The sequence below is a fragment of the Acanthopagrus latus genome, chromosome 24 (assembly GCF_904848185.1).
Source record: "Acanthopagrus latus isolate v.2019 chromosome 24, fAcaLat1.1, whole genome shotgun sequence".
Classification (NCBI taxonomy): domain Eukaryota; kingdom Metazoa; phylum Chordata; class Actinopteri; order Spariformes; family Sparidae; genus Acanthopagrus; species Acanthopagrus latus.
Genome location: NC_051062.1, coordinates 7150011 through 7170399, shown reverse-complemented (window position 1 = coordinate 7170399; position 20389 = coordinate 7150011). Strand labels below are relative to the sequence as shown.

General features: G+C 45.3%; 2 protein-coding genes across 11 annotated transcripts in view; one reads left to right on the top strand and one right to left on the bottom strand.

The window, feature by feature from the left end:
• Positions 1–20389, bottom strand: part of LOC119014996 (R3H domain-containing protein 1) — a 46190-nt gene that overhangs the window by 25380 nt on the left and 421 nt on the right. For 7 of the 10 annotated variants that reach the window (XR_005073137.1, XR_005073138.1, XM_037090487.1 and 4 more), the window contains exons 2-6: positions 12578–12737; positions 7723–7924; positions 4629–4646; positions 3839–3928; positions 273–396 (exon numbers count right to left, since the gene is read on the bottom strand). Coding sequence is in view for 8 of the 10 variants with exons in the window: in XM_037090487.1 (XP_036946382.1) it covers positions 273–396; positions 3839–3928; positions 4629–4646; positions 7723–7884 (394 nt within the window). In the remaining 2 variants the exon portion in view is untranslated. Of the gene's footprint in view, positions 1–272; positions 397–3838; positions 3929–4628; positions 4647–7722; positions 7925–12577; positions 12738–17252; positions 17409–20389 lie in introns of those variants that run through there. The other 3 variants (XM_037090486.1, XM_037090489.1, XM_037090491.1) reach the window with 3 other exon arrangements.
• zranb3 (zinc finger, RAN-binding domain containing 3) overlaps positions 20225–20389 on the top strand; it is an 81856-nt gene continuing 81691 nt past the window's right edge. Inside the window, exon 1 of the mRNA XM_037090498.1 lies at positions 20225–20380. The gene's annotated coding sequence lies outside the window, so the exon portion shown is untranslated. The remainder of the gene's footprint in view (positions 20381–20389) is intronic.

Below are 20389 nucleotides of genomic sequence, written 5' to 3'. Positions count from 1 at the left end.
TTCTCCTCTGAGAACAGCTTATCTATTCAGATATGGAAAAGTAAATATTTGAGTTTGTATTATTACCTCATTAACATAGTCAATAACAATTACTCCCAGTTCGAATTTGTTTCCCAAAACTACACAGCGCCCCTTTAAAGAAGATGAACATGTGAACAGAAAGGGAAGAGAAGGCAAATTATCAAGATAATACAAAGAAGGGAAAAAAAAAAAATCTATTTGCAGTAGATCCAAAACAAGCACTCCACTACAGGTTGAATAGCACTCCTCACCTCTCGAAAGCATCTTTTTTGGTGTTTTCTCTGGTTTGTCCACCTTATTGCAGCTGTCATCTTTCTCCGCTTGGTCCGGTGCGGCGCGATCTTCCTTTTCAAAGGGCTGGAGAAGGAATCCATCCTGCAAAAAAAAAAACAAAACAAAAAAAAAAAAACACATAAAAACTGACTGACTGACTGATTTGCATGTTTTCATAAGATGGCGGGCTGCTTCATGGCCTCAGTTTAGCCATTTTGGTAGACTAGTTCATCCAGGCACTCCAGAAGATACTCGAGATCTTCAGATACTAAATTTAATCTGATCGATGACACTGATTGAGAAAAGTAGGCATTAAATACGAGGCATTTCATTCTCTGTGATCTTGCCTGAGGTTCTAGGTTAATTAGAGAATAGCGTGGGCAAAAGAGGCCGCAGCACGACTCTTAATAAACACTCCTGGTTTATCATTGAAACCTGTCTCCTCGCCGGCAATTATGCGCCCGCGTCCATGAATTCCAAATCACTCACGACGGCAATTAATCTGCCAGATTAGCTTGTTTTTTTATGAAGCCACCTGAATAAAACATGAATTTGAGACCAGATATTAAACAACACAGCACATTTGGTTCCTTAAAATTCAACAGGATGAGGAGTTAGCTGTAATCCCCCTCCAATGGTAAAAGTTCTTCGGAAAAAAATTCTGCCGCACTGCAATCAGAAAGGAAGACCGGTGTGGATGCTTTTGCGAGGTCTATTAGAAATGGCCTTGATTTACCCCAGACGCACTCTTCTTCTTGCTCTCTCTCACTCACACTCACTCACACACTCACACGACTCAGAGCAGTATCTGATTTGCTTTTCAGGCAATTCTACAAAAGGCTGAAAGGAGACGCTGAATAGAGGAGAGGGGTTGCCAGTGCACCGTAAGTGGATTAAACACAACTCTGGAAAGCTAACATCAGAGAGCCTGTGTGTGTGTGTGCGCGTGTGTGAGAGAAATGAATGAATGAATGAATGAAGGAGTGAGAGAAGGGCTGACCAATTGGCGGGAGAGCAGCTCATAACCAAAAAAGGTCACGAGTTTGATCCCCGGGAACAGCTGCGAAGCAAGATAATGAGACGCTGCGTTTCTCCTTCATTTCAATACTGCGCTGAATATATGTGAAAATGTAATATGCTAATGAGAAACGTGACTGACTAATTGCCTGAGCGAGACTGGGAGAAAGTGAAAACGAGTCTCGGATTGTGTGTTGTGCGAGTGACAGCGAGTTCACTGGTGTGTGTGTGTGTGTTCGTCAAAGCAAAAGGATTTCCCCCCCCCCTCCTCCCCTGGCAAGAAGCGGTGATGTTTGCTGCTTAATGCCACCCTCGGCGTCACATGGAAGCCGCCCGGTTGATGTGCAGCTGTTGCGAGCTGCCTCATTTGTTTCCTGACATCCATTTACCTCGAGATAAAGGGAAAACGGCGTGAAAATGATGGTCTTCTGAATATGTAATGAACGTGCTGTCAGTCTGAAACAAAAAGGTACAGCGTGTATTCAGAGGCCCGCGACTATTGGCCATTGATTGGAATTGACAGCCAGGCGTACAGTGCGAGGGCAGATGTAGTTTTTTCAGGATGCGTGGATGGCTTGGACAGCCGTGCAGCCCTTTGTTACTGTTCATAATTTGATTTAGAGACAATAGTGTAAAAATGGCAAACAATGGGACATGTTTGGATTTGATAATCAGGACGTCTGAATGGAAAAATCTGTGATCTTACAGCTGGATGCGTGCCTTTTCCTCCTCTTCTTTATTGCTTTACCTCTCCCCTGTAGGTTAGCGTGCTGCAGAAGGAGTCTCGACTCCAGGCCCCAATAACAGTAGCGGGGGAAATATCAGGAGTATTCAATTAGAGCGCTCCACAGCTCTCTGTAGCTGACGTGTGGAAATTGTAATTTCCCCGACATGATTGATGGCGGTAATACAGGACGTCTTGTGAGTGCAGACGATGCGAGACTGTTGTGGGAATAACACCGCCCTCTGGTTATGGAACTCGCTGCTGACTGGCTGAAACGGCCGGAACAAACACACCTGGTGTGTATGTGTGTGTGAAAGCATGCCAGAAGCTGTGCAGAGTGGCATGTAATGGAGAAAGTTTGATCAGAGGGGGGCTTTGCCCAGAGATATGGCGTTAAAAAAAGAAGAGTTGATTTGGCAAACTAACGGCCGGCTCGCTGTTGGAGCGCGGTACTTTCTGTTTTGATGATGTGATGTTTTCATCTGGTGGGTCACGGCCGGGTGTTTAATCATAGCTGTCAGACGAAGGCCGCTAATCAAGCAGCAGAGGTCTACCTGCGCAGTTGTAATGAGATGGAATGAAGAACCGATCCCGTGTCAGCAGTTCAGCGCTATGAATGTGAGCTTGTAGCCTAACGACTTGGACTGGGGTGTCAGAGAATCACGATGTCACACTGGGCTTGATGAGATGACCAAGATGATGTGAGCAGAGTGTGGCTGCGTGTGGATTAGAGATGTGCTGGTATCACATTTTCATGCTACGGTGACGGTAGGCAGGAATTCAGTCAAACTTTACAGAGACGCTACCATCGGAGAAAAGTTTTAAATCTTCATTCCACAACCTTTGCATTGTAAAATGACAAATAAATGAACCTTTAACCATAAATATAGTAAAAAGGATAAGCTAAAATGACTTAAAGTGTCAGTTTCTTTTAAATTTTATACACCACATCCATTCTACACACGGTCACTTGTACACAATACTAACAGGACGCTTCAGTTCTCAGACCGCTGTCGGGTAAAAATCACGAATTGCACTTCAGTGTGAGGGATTCTTTGGGCTCTTCTATGATCTGACCAACCTGTCCGAAAGACTTTTGAAGCAGGATGCTGTGCAGAATAAAGTAGGCACAGTCGCAGGCTGTTTTAACATTCCTCTGCTCAAGAGGGAAACTGTCCGAGTTCAGCTTATATCTCACTTTACGATGTGTACATACCAGCACAATTTGTGACAGTGCAACTAGTTTGGAGCCAATCATGATCCAGGATGCAACTAATGCTTTTTATTATCATCAACATTTTGAAATATGCTTACAAAATTTTCTGGCAACCAATTCTCTTTCAACTGACACATTGATCGCCTTATCTCTGCAGCTCTAAAGTGCACGTACATTAAGAATAGACTTCAATGTAATATAGGATTAATTACCATGTAATTAAACTTTTTTTGTGAAAAAAAAAAACACCTTAGACACAAAGCTATTCAAAGCAAGCATGTCTTGCAGTGTGTCTGGAGAGGGTCTTTGTGATAAAAAGTGTTTTCTTTATGGCTGTTAGTAGTTGAAAAGAAGAGTGTCAGATCATAATGGAGGCAGACGGCGCCATGGTTAAACTGGGCTCTTCAGGAGCCATTAGCAGTAGACACCGTCTCGGAATTACTGTTAATAAATTCCAAGAAAAGGATATAATGTGTACGCTGTGGATGCAAGCCGTTTTCTCTTTGTCAGTCACGGTATACAGTCTGACTGGTATGCCAGCACATCTCTAATGTGAATACACTCTGTTTGTTCAGAGAGATTTTTACCTGAGGTGCTGCTGAAGGCTCAGGAATAGGGCAAGGAAAGGACTCTTCGCACACTGCCAGGCTCCGCACGAGCTTTAGCCTGGTGTTGGACTACGGAGGGGGGTGCAGGTAGGTGGGCACATTTAAAACCATGCGCACACACACACACACACACACACACACACACACACACACACACACACACACACACACACACACACACACACACACACACACACACACACACACACACACACCTGCATCAATATCATCACAGTGACAAGCCAAATAAAACAGAAACAGCCAGCGAGCACGGTCGATCTTGCAAGCAAAAAAAAACCAAAAAAACAACAGTCTCGAAATTTTACATTTTAGCTGACAAATCTTTTCCCCCCCGGAGTGACTGAGCTTTTCGCTGCTAAGATGATTGTGGACCAGTGGCTGCAGATCTTCTCAGATAATTTGATCAGAACAATCTTAAATAAAAGATGGAGGGAACATAAACTCAAGGCCTCTTGTGTTTTTTCCTGAGGAAACATCGACCACAACGATGCAGCAAGCACAAAGGAAATCTCCATTTCAAACCATTTGGTTTTTTTGGGGTTTTTTTGTTTAGGCCTCCATGATCATTCATAGTCAACACTGTCATTGAGGTAGTTTACACATCTGGAGCAAGGCATACGATGACAACTCGCTTGACAGGATACACAAGTGCAACCTCCAACTTAATCCAAGCAAACAACGCAATCCAAGTGCACATTAGACAGGCTGGAGCATCCTTTTCACAACATGCATGTCGAGCATACCGTACCTTAGAGTACTTCAGAGGCTGTCCATACGTAGGGGAGGGGTGCAGAGGAAAAAAAGTGCAAAAAATTGTTTTCAAACAGAAACCACAGAAGTTTGGAGGGGAAGAGTGGATCGTCACTTTAAGAAAGTAGAGAAGTTTGAATTAAATATGACTGGCCTACATTTTGTGCATGCGTGCGCGACTTGCTCTGCAACAGAGCATCACAATTCATACCGAGACAGCACAAAAAGACAAATAACCTCCCGCGCCCGCCTGTCTGTTCCTAAACTGAAAAATTGAAGAGCACAGAACAGAAATTTAGCGGCATTGATCTGCGGAAAAGAAGAAATGAAAAATCCCCTGTGCGGCATGAAACCTCAAGTCGAAGATTCACCGTTTCCTGGGAGCGAGAATTAATTTTGCAGAGCATATGCTACCAGCGGTCGCACTGTAGAGCCCATTCCACACACACACACACACACACACACACACACACACACACACACACGCTTGCAGAAAACAAAAGCCAGACATGTGGCTGCGAGCAATTCGGGTCAGTTTTATGCGTCGCTCCCGGCTCCATTTAGCTGTCATGTGGATCAGACCCAGGCACTGGAGGTGAGATGCGGAGAGCAGAGAGAGACCGGATGCCCAACAGTGTGTGAGACAGCTCGGTGCCTCTGCGCTTCACGCACTAGTGGCTGCATGTGTGTATGTGTACGTATAAACAGAAGGTCTCTCAGTAGCACGCATAAAGGAGCCGAGGAAAGGGGGGGGGGACCTGGCAGGAGCCATTTCAGTTGGAATTGTAACAGAGCCCAGTCCTCTGCTTCCTAATCCCAACATGCATCCACACACACATGTGCCGCACACACACAGCTCTGTCCTTCCCACCTGTCCTCTAAAAAGCAAAAGGACAACCCCTCCCCTTCCCTCGTTGAGCTTGAGGGCCAAATAACGCTTATAAAAAATTGAAATGGACCGCCCATCTCCAATGCCTGTGACCTGCCGCGCCCCGTCCTATATCAGGTAATGTGGATGTGGATGTGGAGGGAGGATGGGGAGGGGAAGGGTGGTGATGGTGGTGGTGGTGGTGGCGGGGGGAGAGGGCTGGGACTGTGAGCGCACCGCTACACAAGCTAATTGAGCGGCGAGGGGCCGGTGGGGAATGAACAATGCCGGCAGGAGATAAAGGAAAGGGAAAGGGGGAGAGGGAAAGGGCTGAAGTCAGCAGAAGTAGGCCGGCCACCAGCCACCTGTCCTGCCGCAGAGGACGGAGCAGGAGAGCTGGAGGCAGATGGTGGCAATGTCACCCAGTCCCCCTCTCCGCCTCCCTCCCTCCCTCGTTCGTTCCTCTGTCGGAATGCTTTTCTGTCCCCCTGCTTTACACACCTACCTCGCCTCGCCCCCACCCTTCCCCGTTTCTTATCCCACTTCCCTACCTCCTTCATTTCTCCCACAATGAACGTTTCAGGCGTTTAACCGATGCCCTCGCACAGAACGACAGAATTAGCTTCACCTCCTCCGCTGCTGAAAATTACCAGCGGAAAAGGTCAGGGGGGTTCAGTGCCGTCAGCATATCATGGCATATCCCGAGACCACGGAATAATTATGCCAGGGCGAGTTTCGGGGTAAGGAGCAAGTAGCTCGATATATCCAACATTTTGAGAGGTCGCAGAAAAAACATTATAGGAGGCAGAGATACACGCAAAGTCAAACTAAGGTGAGATGTAGAACCAGGGGAACAGAGTTTTGTTCTGCACAGGAAGAAGTTCAGTATTTTCCAAAGACACTGCTGATTTTTTATAATACATTTACTGAACAGCGGCCTCTGTGGCCACTAGTGGAAATTACAAGGTAACCGCACCTTTACATCAAAATGTCGTCCCCAAAACATACACAGTGCACCTTTAAATTACTGCTGGCTAGTTATTTAAACCAGGTTTACATTATCACCTGAACTTGTAGTTAGAAGGAGTTTAGGAATAATCATCATAACAATTCCATTACTTTCATCTTCATGCTGCTTTTTCTTCTCCCCTCTCCCTTTCCTGTTTTTGTTCCTTCAGTCTTCAACATTATGTCTCTCGTGTTCTTTTAGCCCGCGCCTCTCCTTCATCCCTCATTCTTACAACCTCTCAACCCGTCCCTTCCTCCCTCTTCCCTCCTCTCTCCCCTGCCGCTGCCCCATGCTGGTGTCATTCTGTTCCTCGGGGTAACACAGACACAGGAAGTTGCTAGATAAGCCAGGATTTGAGCTCCAGATTATCTGCCTGCCTGACTCCCTCGCTCTGCCTGCCTGCAACCACAAGGCCAGATTGGCCTGAATCCTATTTTTAGGCCGCGGCCAAAGAGACAATCCTTTTTTCCTTCCCTGGATTTTGCTTCCTTGACCACACTTGAAAAGATTTCACACCATTTTCGCTTTTTAGTGGCCGCTCCTCTGCAAGCACAAACCAGCCGGCACCAGTTTTACTTTAAACGCCAAATTAACAAGTGCAAATTTCCTGCGGTCCCAAAGCACATTTGTTGCAATGACACAGAGACCTAATTAATTAGCAGTTTATTTGAAAGGGATCTCAGCTGCCCTGAATCCCCAGGAGATCCACTGCTTTAATGTCTCCTATTGAGAATACATGAGATTCACTGGTTTCCACGAATTGTCTTTTCCACACTTTGTCAAGAGCCAGTGACTCTGTGTCTGAGGGACCTCGGTGCTGCAGCGAGGCAGAGCTGATCCACCATTATTATTTCAGTCTGGGCATGTTCTGCTTTTCAGGAATTATTCTGCCAGGTGGGAGAAATCATCCTGAATGCCGCAGGTGACAGGAGATCCCCAGGGCAGTTGGTGTTTGACGTTGACTGTTAGTGAATGTTCATGGAGATGAGTGTGAAAGAAAAGTGACAGAGTTTGGTGAGGTGTCAAGTGTCCTCAGCTTCGGTCGGGCTACTGACACCTCTAACCCTTCCTGATTGGATGTCTATGAGTAGGGCAGAGGAAAAGACTGTCTGGGCACTTTTCAGTCTGTCAGCTGTGTGTGCGAAGGAGGCATTATGGGAGGACTTTAAGGTTGAACATAAATCTTGTTGAGTTTTTTTTTTTTTTTCCTTTTACCTGTGCATCCCTCTTATTGTTGCTGCCGTGGTCGTCTCTGCCGCTCTGTTTCTGGTCGGTGACCTCAGACTTGGTGGCGCTGTTGTCTTTCGGTGAGGACACCGTGTCGGCAGCCTCGGACACCTTCATCGTTTCAGTGTCAACTGTGTCGGACATTCTCATTGCAAAGTCTTACTGGGAGATGCTGGCAAATACAGAGAACCTGAAAGAGACGGAGGTGTCCATGAGGGGTGTTTTCTTTTGACAAATTACAAGACAGCACCACAGATGATTAAAAGAAGTTGGGAGGCTGCGCAGGATCAGGATGCCTTTTATTTTGTGTATCCAAGCCTTGAACAACAGGAACATGCAAATCAATTAAAAACAAAAAATTGAAATATCTATTTTTTCATAGGATGTGCTGCATCTGGGCAGCTCAATGGGATATATGCTTTTTTTTATTCATTATTTCAGACGTAGCAAAATAGCAACCTATACTAATCTTAATTAAGTATAGGTTGCTCTTGAGTAGCCGGTTTAAAACAAGGAGAATCTGAGGTGTGTGAAATCGCTGTGGAGACCTCCAGCCATCGTCTTCATCCTTCTCTCTAGACTGTGTAGGAGAAACAGTTTAGATAAGGTTTATTTATTGCAAATAGCTAAACATTCATTTGTGTAATTATATCATGTCATTTCAGAAGAAATAGAATGATAATAAAAATATACAGTTAAGTGTACCACTGCATTTAAAAGGTGCAGTATTTAAGTATTGGTGACCTGTCAGAGTCATTCGCAAAACAAACAGTGGGTATTTTACCAGAGTACTTCAATAGTTGTTGCTAACTCTAGCTGCTGTTAGCTGGTTAGCTCAGTAAGCCTTGCAGTGAGCAGACCGGACAGTTGGGGCTAGCTGGTTCGCATGCTAGTATCTATTCAACATAACACATAGACCTCATAACATCAGAACTGTTATTCCTTCATTTTCTTTAGATTATTCTAGTTATTAAATATTCCTTAAATATCGCACCTTAAAAGGTTCAAAATAGTAAAAGTAGTTTATAAATGTGTCATGTACAAAGCCATATATCCATAAGTAATTAATAAAACTTACTTGTTCACACTGGATCATTAAATCAGGCACACAGCGAAGCACCTGCTCTTCAGCTGTAGTGTTGTTGTCCATTTTGTTGTTTGAGGGGAGTTAAGTAATGACTGTTTACTTCGCCTGAGGTTTTCTTTTTCATTTTAGTTTGGAAGAGAGAGCTACAATACCGCAGCAGTAAAAACAGTGATTTGCCGCATTGTGTGAAGATGCTGATTTACCACGGAGCAGCTCAACAAAATGCCTTCATGCTAGACATTACAGCTGTAGAAAAGGACAGGTGTAACTTCACTGATGGTTCAAAATATAAATGGACTTCAGCCATTGTTAATGTGTAGACCATGAGAAGGTTTGTGAAGTAGCAGGCAGGAGGAGGAGGAGAGGGCCAGTCTGTTGTCATCAGTCACTAATTTCTGTCTGTGCCCTCTCACAGCTCTGCAGCTGTTCGGCTGCAGACAATGGACATGATTGGACAAGACACAGCAGGAGGACAGTTTGCTCCTGGGAGACCAACCAGCTTCAGATTGCAGCGTCTCTCTCCATAAAAAAACATATCTTTGACATCCCTGTCTGTCTGTAGGAGGAGCAGAGGGTCAAGTGTCCAATGTGCGAGACTCATCCAACTGCTTCCAACCTTCTTTGTGGACCCCCACCAATTGGAAAATTGAAGTTTGAAATGAAGACTGGGTTGATATACTCCAAAACATTGACGCAATGCATCTTAATTTATATTCTATGGGTGCAGACCAAGACTTTTAAACTTAATCTGGCAAATTTATTTCCAGAATCTTAAAAATTGTAATTCATCATCAGCAAAATGTGTAGCAGCCTAAATAATTTAAAATTGTGTAAAGGCATATTATGAAATTGCGCTTTTATCTGATTAACCTCCCAAAAGGTAGTTTTCTAATTACATTTCCATGTGCAGCCATCCAAGAACCTGAATTACCACACACTGAGAAAGTTCCACATTCTGAGTTTACCCCCAAAATGTCTGTGCAGATTTCACTCCAGAGAAGACCCACATTTGCTGACGTTAATGACTCTGGTTCAAAAATTATACATAACACATGGAGACTTTTCGAGGCTGATGTCAGCAGACTTAAAAGCGTGATTTTCAAAATAAATTAGCTCTCAATTATTGCCAATCTTGGAACATTAGCAGCTTTGCACCAATGGTCCATTTCTGAGGAAATCTCGATGTAAAACCATGACCTCCCTATGTTAAAGCCGTGGTGCGAGTTCATCCTGCTGATATGCCCTAATTATGCAGTCAGGCCCCATGCAGCGAAACACACACACAGATACGCGCTTAGGCGCTAGCAGGGAGGGCAGACATCTGGTACATGAGAGCTATGATTAATAGGTTAATTAGAAACGGGCTCATCAAATTCACTTTGCACATCAAAACTGGATCCACACATGACAGCACTTACTCCGTGCTTGAGTGTGTACGTGACCGGCTGCATGTGTGTTCTGGCCCGCGCCAATCAGCGGGGGTCTCAACCTATTTGCCCGCCGGTGATCAGAGCCATTTTCCTATCTGATCGCTGAGCAGCATAGTGGCTGCCTGAGACTTGATTGTTTATCTCCATCCCAAAAGAGCTGAGCCGGCGCACGGCAGCCGCTCTCTTTAAAAAGGTGGCAGCCAATTCCTCTATGTCACGGTAATTGACTTCTAGTGAGGTCCGCCGCTCTCTCCTGAGCGCTTCTGCCAGGCAAATGTAGCGCTAACCCAATGCTGTGCGAGGCTAAGAGGTTAGCTTAAATGCAGCTGGGCACTGGAGAGTCAGATGTTGAATTTCAATGACCTGTCAGAGGTTTGACAAAAGCAACGCCAGCTGCTGCTTTACATTATTTTTACATTCTGAAGGAAAACAGCTTAATACTCCAGAGTACCGCGCATGCCTTTGAATATTTAGAGTGTTGCTGACATTTTGATGAGTGAAGTCTCTTGAGTCGCCCTGTTGAAGATTTGCAATATTGGACAGCTATTTTCAAGAGCCAAACTTGTGATAGATAGCTGTTTTGTCCCGCACCGAATCACTCATTCTTCCAAACACATTTCATCGCGGGACTAGAGTGCTGGACTAAATTTGGCTTCAGACTTTGATGCCTTCAAATTTCACCGTCTCCCGTCTCTCGTGGCTGAGGTAATTGCACCGTGTGCCTGTTAAGAATCCCTGATGTTTTGACTGCATAAGTAATATAGATCATCATTAGATCTTTAGTGTTGCATTAGGGAAAGGTCTGCAGCAAATGGGTCTCTTATGAGTGAGACTGAAAACTGACTTCAACATATTTTTCTTAGAACATGTATTTATGGCTCCCATAATATTACAGAATATCCACTCAATGTCGTGACAGTTATTTGCTTTCATCAGTTGATGCTGTAGCAGGAGAGAAAGTTTGAACTTGAGCAACTAGCAATCATCTGAATTGATTAAATGTGCTTGATCAGGTTAAGTGCTTTAAAAACACTTTAGTAAAAGTTTACCAGCCGTCCAGTTGGGATTGAGGATGACATAAATGTACAAACAAAAGTTTACTGTAGTTTTTTGTATCTTTATTTGAGAAAACAAAACTCCTCACTCAGTTTTTGGAAAGTGTAATTGGTGGGTTATGGCTACCTCCTCATGGCGCATGTGGACACACTCAAATTGGCTTGAAAAGAAATGAGACGAGAAAGAGGGAGTTGAGCTTGAGCAGGAGCTTTGGATAGCTAGGAGAACAACTTCATTAGATATCTTATCATCACAGTACATAAACGTGTTGGTCATAATGTCCAAACTTCTATTTCTTCATATTCTGTAGATTATTCAAGTTATTTTTGAGTGTTTTAGATTCAAATTCTTTAAGTCACATGATAGATTAATTGCTGCAGCTCTAAACATTTTACTAGTATCAGTGGGAACAGGGTTTGATGTACTTGAGGGGAGTAAGATCAGGGCATCGTGTCACAATAACAGGACATTGCACAGTCTTGTTATGATGAGTCAACATGTGTTGTATTACATATTTAAAGGGAATGAGTGTTTTGCTGTGTAGAGGTTGAGCTACTGGTGGTAACAGTCTGGTTTCCCTTAGAGTTTGATGGAAAAATATAATCTAAGACATCTGAGCTAAGTGATGAAATACTACAGTTTATCCTGCTATGTTCTTGTGAAGTGACTCATTTGTAACCAGGGCTGCAATCACTGATCTTCTCATTACACAATGCTTTCTATTTCGATTGTGGCTTAAAGTGCCCATAACTGAATGAATTGAGGGGAATCTTGAAATATTCTTACCTTGTGATTTTGAATCTTATAACATAACACTGGATACAATAATGGCATTATCATCAACGTGGTCATTTTGTCCATGTTACCAATATCCATTTAAGTGCGTTTCCACCCTGGTGTTTTCAATTTAAACACAATAACACTTGAAATACAAAAAAAACAGTAGAAATACACTTAAATACTGTATGTCTATGATGTTTGGTACATTTCTCCATTGGAGTGACATCATCTTAATGCGCCCTATTCTTCTGCACTGGTATAACGTCACAAGAATGGAGAATAGGCACCACTGACTGTTTATCCCAGAGGCTAACTCCTGATATTCACATAACAGCAATGGGCGGAAATGTACATTCATTTGCGTATTCTTGTGCCCAATTTCTCAAAATTCTGTAACATTTTTTCACTAAATTTTTTTCTAAACATGACTTGAGCCTATGACATTCCCTGGCTGACTGTTCTTGTCAAAAAACAAACAAACGGGACGTACTTGTTGCGCTGCCAGTGGTGGTTGTGGCGAAGGAGGATATGGCTGGTGAAGTCGATGAGGCCGAGCCTGCCGATGCCATTCGAGACTTCTCTGCCCATGTCTGCTTCAGCTGCTCTGAACGGCAACCAGGGCCTCCGACAGCCTCATGACCCCTGCTGACCTGCAACGGAGAGAGGCACGGGTTAGCACCGTGGCATGGGGGGGGGGGCTGAGAGAGGTCGGGGGTCAGGAGCCGCACTGACACTGAGGTCGCGCTGGACTGACAGCAGTCAGGACCGTCAGCAACTCTGAAATATTTGTGTGCCGGAGCAAAAAAAAGTAAAAGGGTGGCGAGTGGGTATTTCTGGGCCTATGCGTGCCGATGCGCCATAAATAATGGATGAGCGCAGAGATGGGAGTGCGGCTGAGGCAACAGGACAAGGCACCCCTGCCAACCTCGTAAAACCAAGCATTAGGAATTCAGAGAGCAGCGGGGGAAGATAGCATTTCTTAGCTGAAAATCCTCTGCCATTTGGTGGCACATAAATTTCAAATTGTTTGCGCACTATCTCCTATTTTCCAGCAAAGTCCTTTCTTGCTGAACTACAGGGCGACACTGGCTGGAAAGGGCACACATCTGAAGATGCCAGCACCAACAGAGCAGCCAAACAAAATTGCTGTTTTTTTTGATACTGTGATTTTGACTTCCAGCTGCCTAACTAAATCAGGACGTTTCCATGCGCTGTACTCTGCCGAGTTGCTGCCATAATTAGCCACGTTCTCCCTTTAGGTTGTGAAAATATGACATCATTGCTTGGGTTTATTGGCAGCAGGTGCCAAGCGAGGTTATAAAGATCGAATTAGGGCAGCAACTAACGCACATTTTCAAGATCGACGATCCTGGGGACCGTTACTTGATTAATCATTTGGTCTATAGGAGGAACGTGCAACAGATTACTTGATGCTGTAAAATTCCCTTCCCCTGGCTTCCGTTACCCTTCCTGTTTGCCTCTCCCTGCTGCCCTACTCTCCATCTCGGTAAGCAGGAGAGGTGCCATGCTGGCTCTGGCGCCCAATGGTGCCAAGGCTTGGCTGCTGCTCCCAACATGATCTTGGTGGCGCGACCCCAGTGCCAGCCAAAAGAAAAAGGTCAAGTGGAATCCCTGCTCACTTTTTAATCTTCCTTTCTCGTGACACCTTGGAGTCAGCAGCCATACGGCGATGATGATGGGCGGGAGTGATAGAACGGTAGCCATTTGGTGCATTGGGCGCTCGAACCAAGCGCAAATCTTACACGACAGTTCACACTCGCTGAGTGAAACTGGACTGCTCAGATATAATAAATATACAATCCGAGAGTAATTTTAAGAAATGAGTGAGTAATTTTAGAAGTGTGATCTCTTGATATCTGAATGGTCCAACTGACATTTTAGCAATTTGGTGAGCAGACTGTCCCCTGCAGCAGCCTGTAGCATTTCTGTCTGGCACTGGCAAATGGACAGTTGTGAGGCCCATTCATCAGTGTTGATGTCACTTATGATTACTTAAAACTGGAGAGTACACAACCCAGTATATGCCGTTTGCAGGCAGGGAATCTATCATTGTCTGTTGGTAATCCCTTCAATAGCTTTTCCTGAGATGCTCTTACCTTGACCCTTCTGCTTTTATCTCTTTCTAAATGCACCCAGCACCTTTTCTACATGGTTATTCTAGTGTGACAGGAGTATCACCTTGGTGCTGAGGCGCTAGCTTTTTTTTTTGCCAATTGAGGCTGCTGTGAACAGGGGTGCCAGCGTGAGGAGAAAAAAAAAAAAAAAAAGTGTGGTTCTGCTCAGTAGTTCGGTGCTGGTCCTGCAGCTATCACACACGCAGAGTGTAAAAGTTGCTCTGACAGCGGCGCGGCGCGGCTCAGTCTGGCCACGGGCGCTCCAGGTTTTATGACCAGAGCTGCTGACTGGGCTTCAGGACTTCACACTGAGCCTGTGCGCGTGTAGTATGAATGCTAATGCCGAAAACAATGCACACCAAAGAATTAAAAATTAATTTTAAAAAATGTTGAGATGGACACAAGGAACTGGTGTTGCACATTCTTACACAGCTTAACACCAGAAAACACACACACTGGCGCACACACACACAGCAGAGAACTTGTAGAGACGCTCCGCCTGCCTCTGCCTCCTTCAGTACTGTGCTGTAGCTGACAGGGAGTGGTTCATTGGTATTACAGTCGCCGCAGAGCGCAGCAACCTTAAAGAGGCTCCCTCAGGCAACGTTCAGTGTCACACCCGTCCCTCAGTGCCACCTTTATCACCATGCCCGACGGCATAACGGCAGCATCACTTTAACGCGCGCACACACACACACAGATGCATCCTGCCCGTCTGACTACAAACGCATGAATGTATTAAAATGCAACCTTGCAGTGAACACAGACATAATCGTCAAATTTTTTTTTTTTTTTAAAATCAAGAAAAAAAAAATCAGGATTTGCTGGAAATGCAAGTATACAACACACACCACCCGCTGTACATGCATATTCTTGATGAAAATTAATTCTCTAAAAACCCACAGCGGGGTCATAAGGCTGCCTGTCAGCCGAGCAGAGTTAATCATACAGCGGACTCTTAACGGACTACTCTCACGGACAATTATGTTCGATGGCGAGCTAATGAGAAAATTTTTCAATCACTGTGAAGCGTATAAGAGCCTACTGTGATGGCACGCACACACGCGGGAACAGGCGAGCAAGCACACTCCAGTGTTTTCTTTCCCCTTCACACAAGCACGAACACACACCTGCAAGCGCACACACACGCACCTGATTCACTCTTGTAAAGGTTGACCTTTCCTTCCCACACCTCCGCACTGTTCTGTTCTGCTCAGCTCTGCGTGGATCAGGGCTCTTGTCTGGGCTATAACCAGCTCAACTGCAGGTGAAGGACCCTCAATCCCCCCACAGCCTCCCCCCCTTCCCTCTATCTGCTACTCTATCCCGAGAGTCAAACAAGGGGTGGAAAAGAACATGCCATCACCTCTGCAAGCTTCCTGTGTGATCGGGTAGAAAAAAAAATCCGCGGATGATTTCTAAGCGCCCGAGGAGGAAAAAGACAGACGTGGCAGCATCCTTCAGCACGCAGTCGCAGATTTATGCGTGGAAAAATAATGCGTGCTTTATTGCTGCCGATGAGCTTTCTGCAAGTGTCACATGAAAAAAAAAGGACAACGGCAGGAGCGGTGCCAAACAGCTGGGGCATTGTCTGCAGAGATGTTGAATACTAAACAGAGCTCTATTTAGTGAAACAAAAGCAGACAAGCAAACACAAAAGGTAATGTCATGTCTGAGGGTGAAAGCTCGCCATTTCTAAACAAAAATTACCAGTTATGTTCAGAAATTACCCACTCCGACCACAGGAAACACAGCAACCGCAGCCAAACATTTGACGGCTGTGCAATTAATTGCCGACTTCCAAATAAACCCCCAAAAAGCCGGATTTAGAATAAATCAGCTTCAGCAGAGTGCAGGACGTGCACCCGGGCTAATAAAATCAGACATCAAATAAACAGTTAATTAGGTTACTAATGCTGGTTCGCACTCATGGCGCTGCAATAAAATTGATTTCGGTGTTTTGCTAAACTGAGTAACTAATCTCCCATTTTCTAGCCATTTCTGCTAATTGCAAAGCAAGGAAAGCACTGACAGGGGAGCTATATAATTGGACCAGAAAACGATTAGTGTAAAGCTTATGAAATTATATCACTTTCATACACTGCTTGCCTCAATTTCAGGCCAGCTGAGGCGGTGTCAGTTGCCTATAATAGCTCAGACTGAATTAACAAAAAAAAAAAAAAAGAAGAAGAAAAAAAAAAGAAAAACATAAACAGGCACAAATGAGCCTCTAATTGCGCTGCTCGCTCTGCCTCCAGGTCGCATAAGGCGGTGTGAGCGTGGCGCGGCGCAGCAGAGGCGCAGTCAGCCAGCATTAATAAATTAAATCCACAGCAGAGCATGTAGGTAATCCATTACCTATCCCACCGGAGAGCTTCCAGGGAATATCAATCTAGGCAATTAGAGGAGAAACAATAAACACCGAAAACTAACATGCAAGTCTAGCAGTTTTAATCTATGGAGCCTTATGAGAGGAGAATAACTCAAAAAGTCTGCCAGAGTCATTAAAAGTCCATTTGCAGGCAACACCTGCAGAACAAACAGGGGGAACCGGGGGGAAGACAGGAGAGGACGAGCTTGGCTGCAGAACAAAGCAGAGCGAAACCCCTTATTGGCTGATCTCGCTTAATTATCCTCGTAATGAAAAGCAGAAGCAGCAACTGGCAAACCGGCGAGGAGATTTTCGAAAAAAAAGCTCTGGCTCAGCCCGCCGAGCGTCGCGGCGCTGACAGCACACCAAATCTCGTGTCGCGCTCAGTTTAACAAGCCATAGAGAAAGGCTGCACACTTGCTCACTGACTTGCTGCCGTGCGATGATAAAAAGGAACCGAAAAAGCTGGTGCGGGAGGAGGATTTCTCATGGATTAAACTTATTTTTTGGTGTTTTTTTTAAAACAGCTTATGATACAGCAGCAACAATAAAACATGAAAAGGAAAGATGGTAAAGAAAATAGTCGAACAGTTGAAAAAATTAAGAAGATGAAGCATGTGAGAGTCATGCCTGAGGTGGCTCGTAGCTGCAGGACCTACCTGTCCGGCAGCTCTGCCCTCCATCCCTTCTGCTACTCGACCGTTTAGTTTCCATTGTACAGGAGGCACTATCTGCTGGAGAGGAGGCTGGAGTTGCCTCCCAGCTCGCTCCTCGGCAGCTGCCTGCTGCCTCCTGTTCGCTCGCTCGACTGAGTGAGAGTGGAAGACGGCGAGAGGGGAGTGTAAAGGGAGAGGGCGAGGGAGAGTGGGTGTCACAAAGAGAGAGAGAGAGAGAGAGAGGGAGGGAGGGAGGGAGGGAGGGAGAGTGCTGTGCGAGCACAAGTCTACCTGCCACAACCCATCAAGCCAGCCAGCCTTGGAGACAGCGCCAAATCAACAGCTGGCCCCCGTGTGATGTCAGAGCCTCAGCAGCCAGTCACGGCAGCCGAGGCCGGCCGGCGCTATACGGAGCGCCGACTGAACCAAAGTCACCGGCTAAATGGGGCTCTTCATTAGCTACTCTGCTTTAGGATGGAGGCGGGGTAAGGAGGAGGAGGTGGAGGAGGAGGAAAGGGCAGTCAGGGACATGGGATGGATGGAAGGAGAGGAAGAGGAGAGGAAGATGAGAAAACGGGGAGGGTGGGAGGCAAGAAAGGAGCACAGAGGAGGCAAAGAAGAAAAGAGAAAGAGAGATGGTGAGCGGGGAGAGGACGAGAGGACAGGGGGACAGAACCGGTGAGTCTGCAGCCAGCTAGGTGCTCAAAGACCAGGTGGAGAGTCGATGGGGAGGCGACGGCCGCTGAGAGGCCGAGCTGTTCACTGGGCTACCTTCCCATTAAAGCTGGCACCCTGCTTTTCACACGAGAGGAAGAGGCTACGGCTAATCCCACTGACGAGGAGAGAGCCGCCACCTGAAACACCACCCATTACTGAAGCCGAACAAGTGAAACACTGCTATAAAATATTCAGCTTTAGGCAAACCTAGGATAAGCTCACCGGAAAACAATCTGCAGGAGGAAGAAGGGCAGCTGCTTGTGCGTGATCAAACCGCACCCCTAACCTCCCCAGTTTCATCTCAATCTGCTATTCATGATTTTAGACAATTTGATGGGAAAAACAATAAGGGATCAGAGCCTCCAACAGCATTCACTTGGCTTGTTTATTTCATTAAAGATCAAGTATTCTGCCTCCTCTGCGCATCCAACGAAGACAGAGTGATAATTGAGCTTGTGAAGCACTCTCATCAGCCAGTGACTGACAGGCTGTCAAAGACATGGGAAGTCGCAAACAGGTCTTGCGCGCAGCCCAAAGTCTAGACTGCCATAATGTGATTGTTTTTGTCCTTTCAGTCACTCAAGACTTTAACAGCAAACACAGCGGGCGGAAAAGTTCCTGCTGTCACTTAGCAACCAACACCAGGGCTGCGACAACCGATCTGATCCAATGCTGCCTCATAATTGTACCATTCGTTATGCCAGGTCTCTGAAGAATTTATTATTGTGCTTCCTTAATCCCACGAAAAGGTCACCGATTGAGCAAACAATTTATGGATAGGCGGATGAATTATTTAATGGCCTGGACCAAATATTAGAGGAAAGTGAGACCCCCCCCCACCGGAAAGGCAATGAATTATTTAGTCATTGGGCCACATCTTTGGTGAGAGCTATTACACAGCACCCTCAACCTCAATATCTGATAATGTCATCAGCTCCAAATGCGCCCGAACCCTGCGTGATGAACGGTCAACAGGGTAGCGGCTGTGGTGGACCCGAGCGCCTGCAGGTGAAACAGTTTTTAGCAAACAATTACTAGCATTTATTCTGAGCCTTGTGGAGGGGGCGCAGACAATCACAAGAGAGCATTTGAGTCAAGATTTAGTGCAACTTTCCTGCAGCCATCACTAAACACAGACGCTGGCATTTATCCGCATGCACACGCATGAGCTCATTATCTTCACATCCACCCCCCTCCCCAAAACATGCTGAAGTATACACACAGCTGACAATACACGTAGCATAAATCGCTGGACAGCACAGTTTGCAAGCCCCTGCAAAAAGATGAACACATCATCTCGGCTCTCTGCAACAGCAGCCGGAGGAAGTGGACCAGCATCCACTCTCCACCCACAATCATGATGCTCAGCCTCGGTGGTGGCGACTTGTGAGCTTTCACTGCCATCTCTGTCAGTCTCTACCAAGGCTACGAGGCGATAATTGACAGGGTCAGTGCATCGGCATTGTACCGGGCATGGGTTACTTATTAAACAAGAACTGAATGACTTAATGGATGTATGCATGATTTATGGTCTTTTACAATAATGTTCTGAAAACAGTGTGGGTTAATATCAACAACATATACTAATTCCTCCACAAAATCTATTTACGTGAGAAGCTCTGTGCAATTCTACACTGCACCGTTCATTTTTATTCATATAATAAATGAATCTGTGTACAACAACAATTAGAGGACTTACTCTACTGATGGTGTTTGGCATTGAATAATTATATGTATCAAACCAAATACAACATTAATCCCCTTTGCCCTTATTTTGTTAACTCTGACTTGGTTCCTTGGTCTTTATATGGTAACTGCGCAATATTAGATGCCCTTATTAATACGTGGGCTTGATTATTATGACTCCCACCGACCAAGAAATCGTCTCATTGACAAACAACCACAAAGACAAGAGACCACGATTCATATTATGGCACAGATGAAGCTGTGAAGAATCAATCGAAAGTAAACGTATTTGTTCTGATTAATCATTCAGGGCAATGGAACTTAAATGCCAGTAATCTATAGCTTTCGCTCGCTGTAGCACAGCGGGTACGTTGCACCAGACTCCATGTCAAATTTTGCATTTTTAATGTCCCCTTGGTATCGACAAAGCCCAAACGACATATGACATTTCAATATAATAACTGATTCATGTAGCTAAAATTCGGCTGACAGTACATTTAACCAAGCAGCGCGACAACAGAACTTGAAGCTCCGTTTATTAAAATGGCTAACAACCTCAGTCCTGACTGTTGGTTGCCGCATATTACCAGGAAAGAAACAGCCGAGCCAGGCCTGAAAGTTATTGAATTGTGCTGCATTTATAAAATGACTGCTGCTCGGTTTTTTTCGGACGAACGCCGAATTTAAGTGTGGCCGCTAACAATTTGGACACGGTGTTTGATGGCGAGGTGTGTACT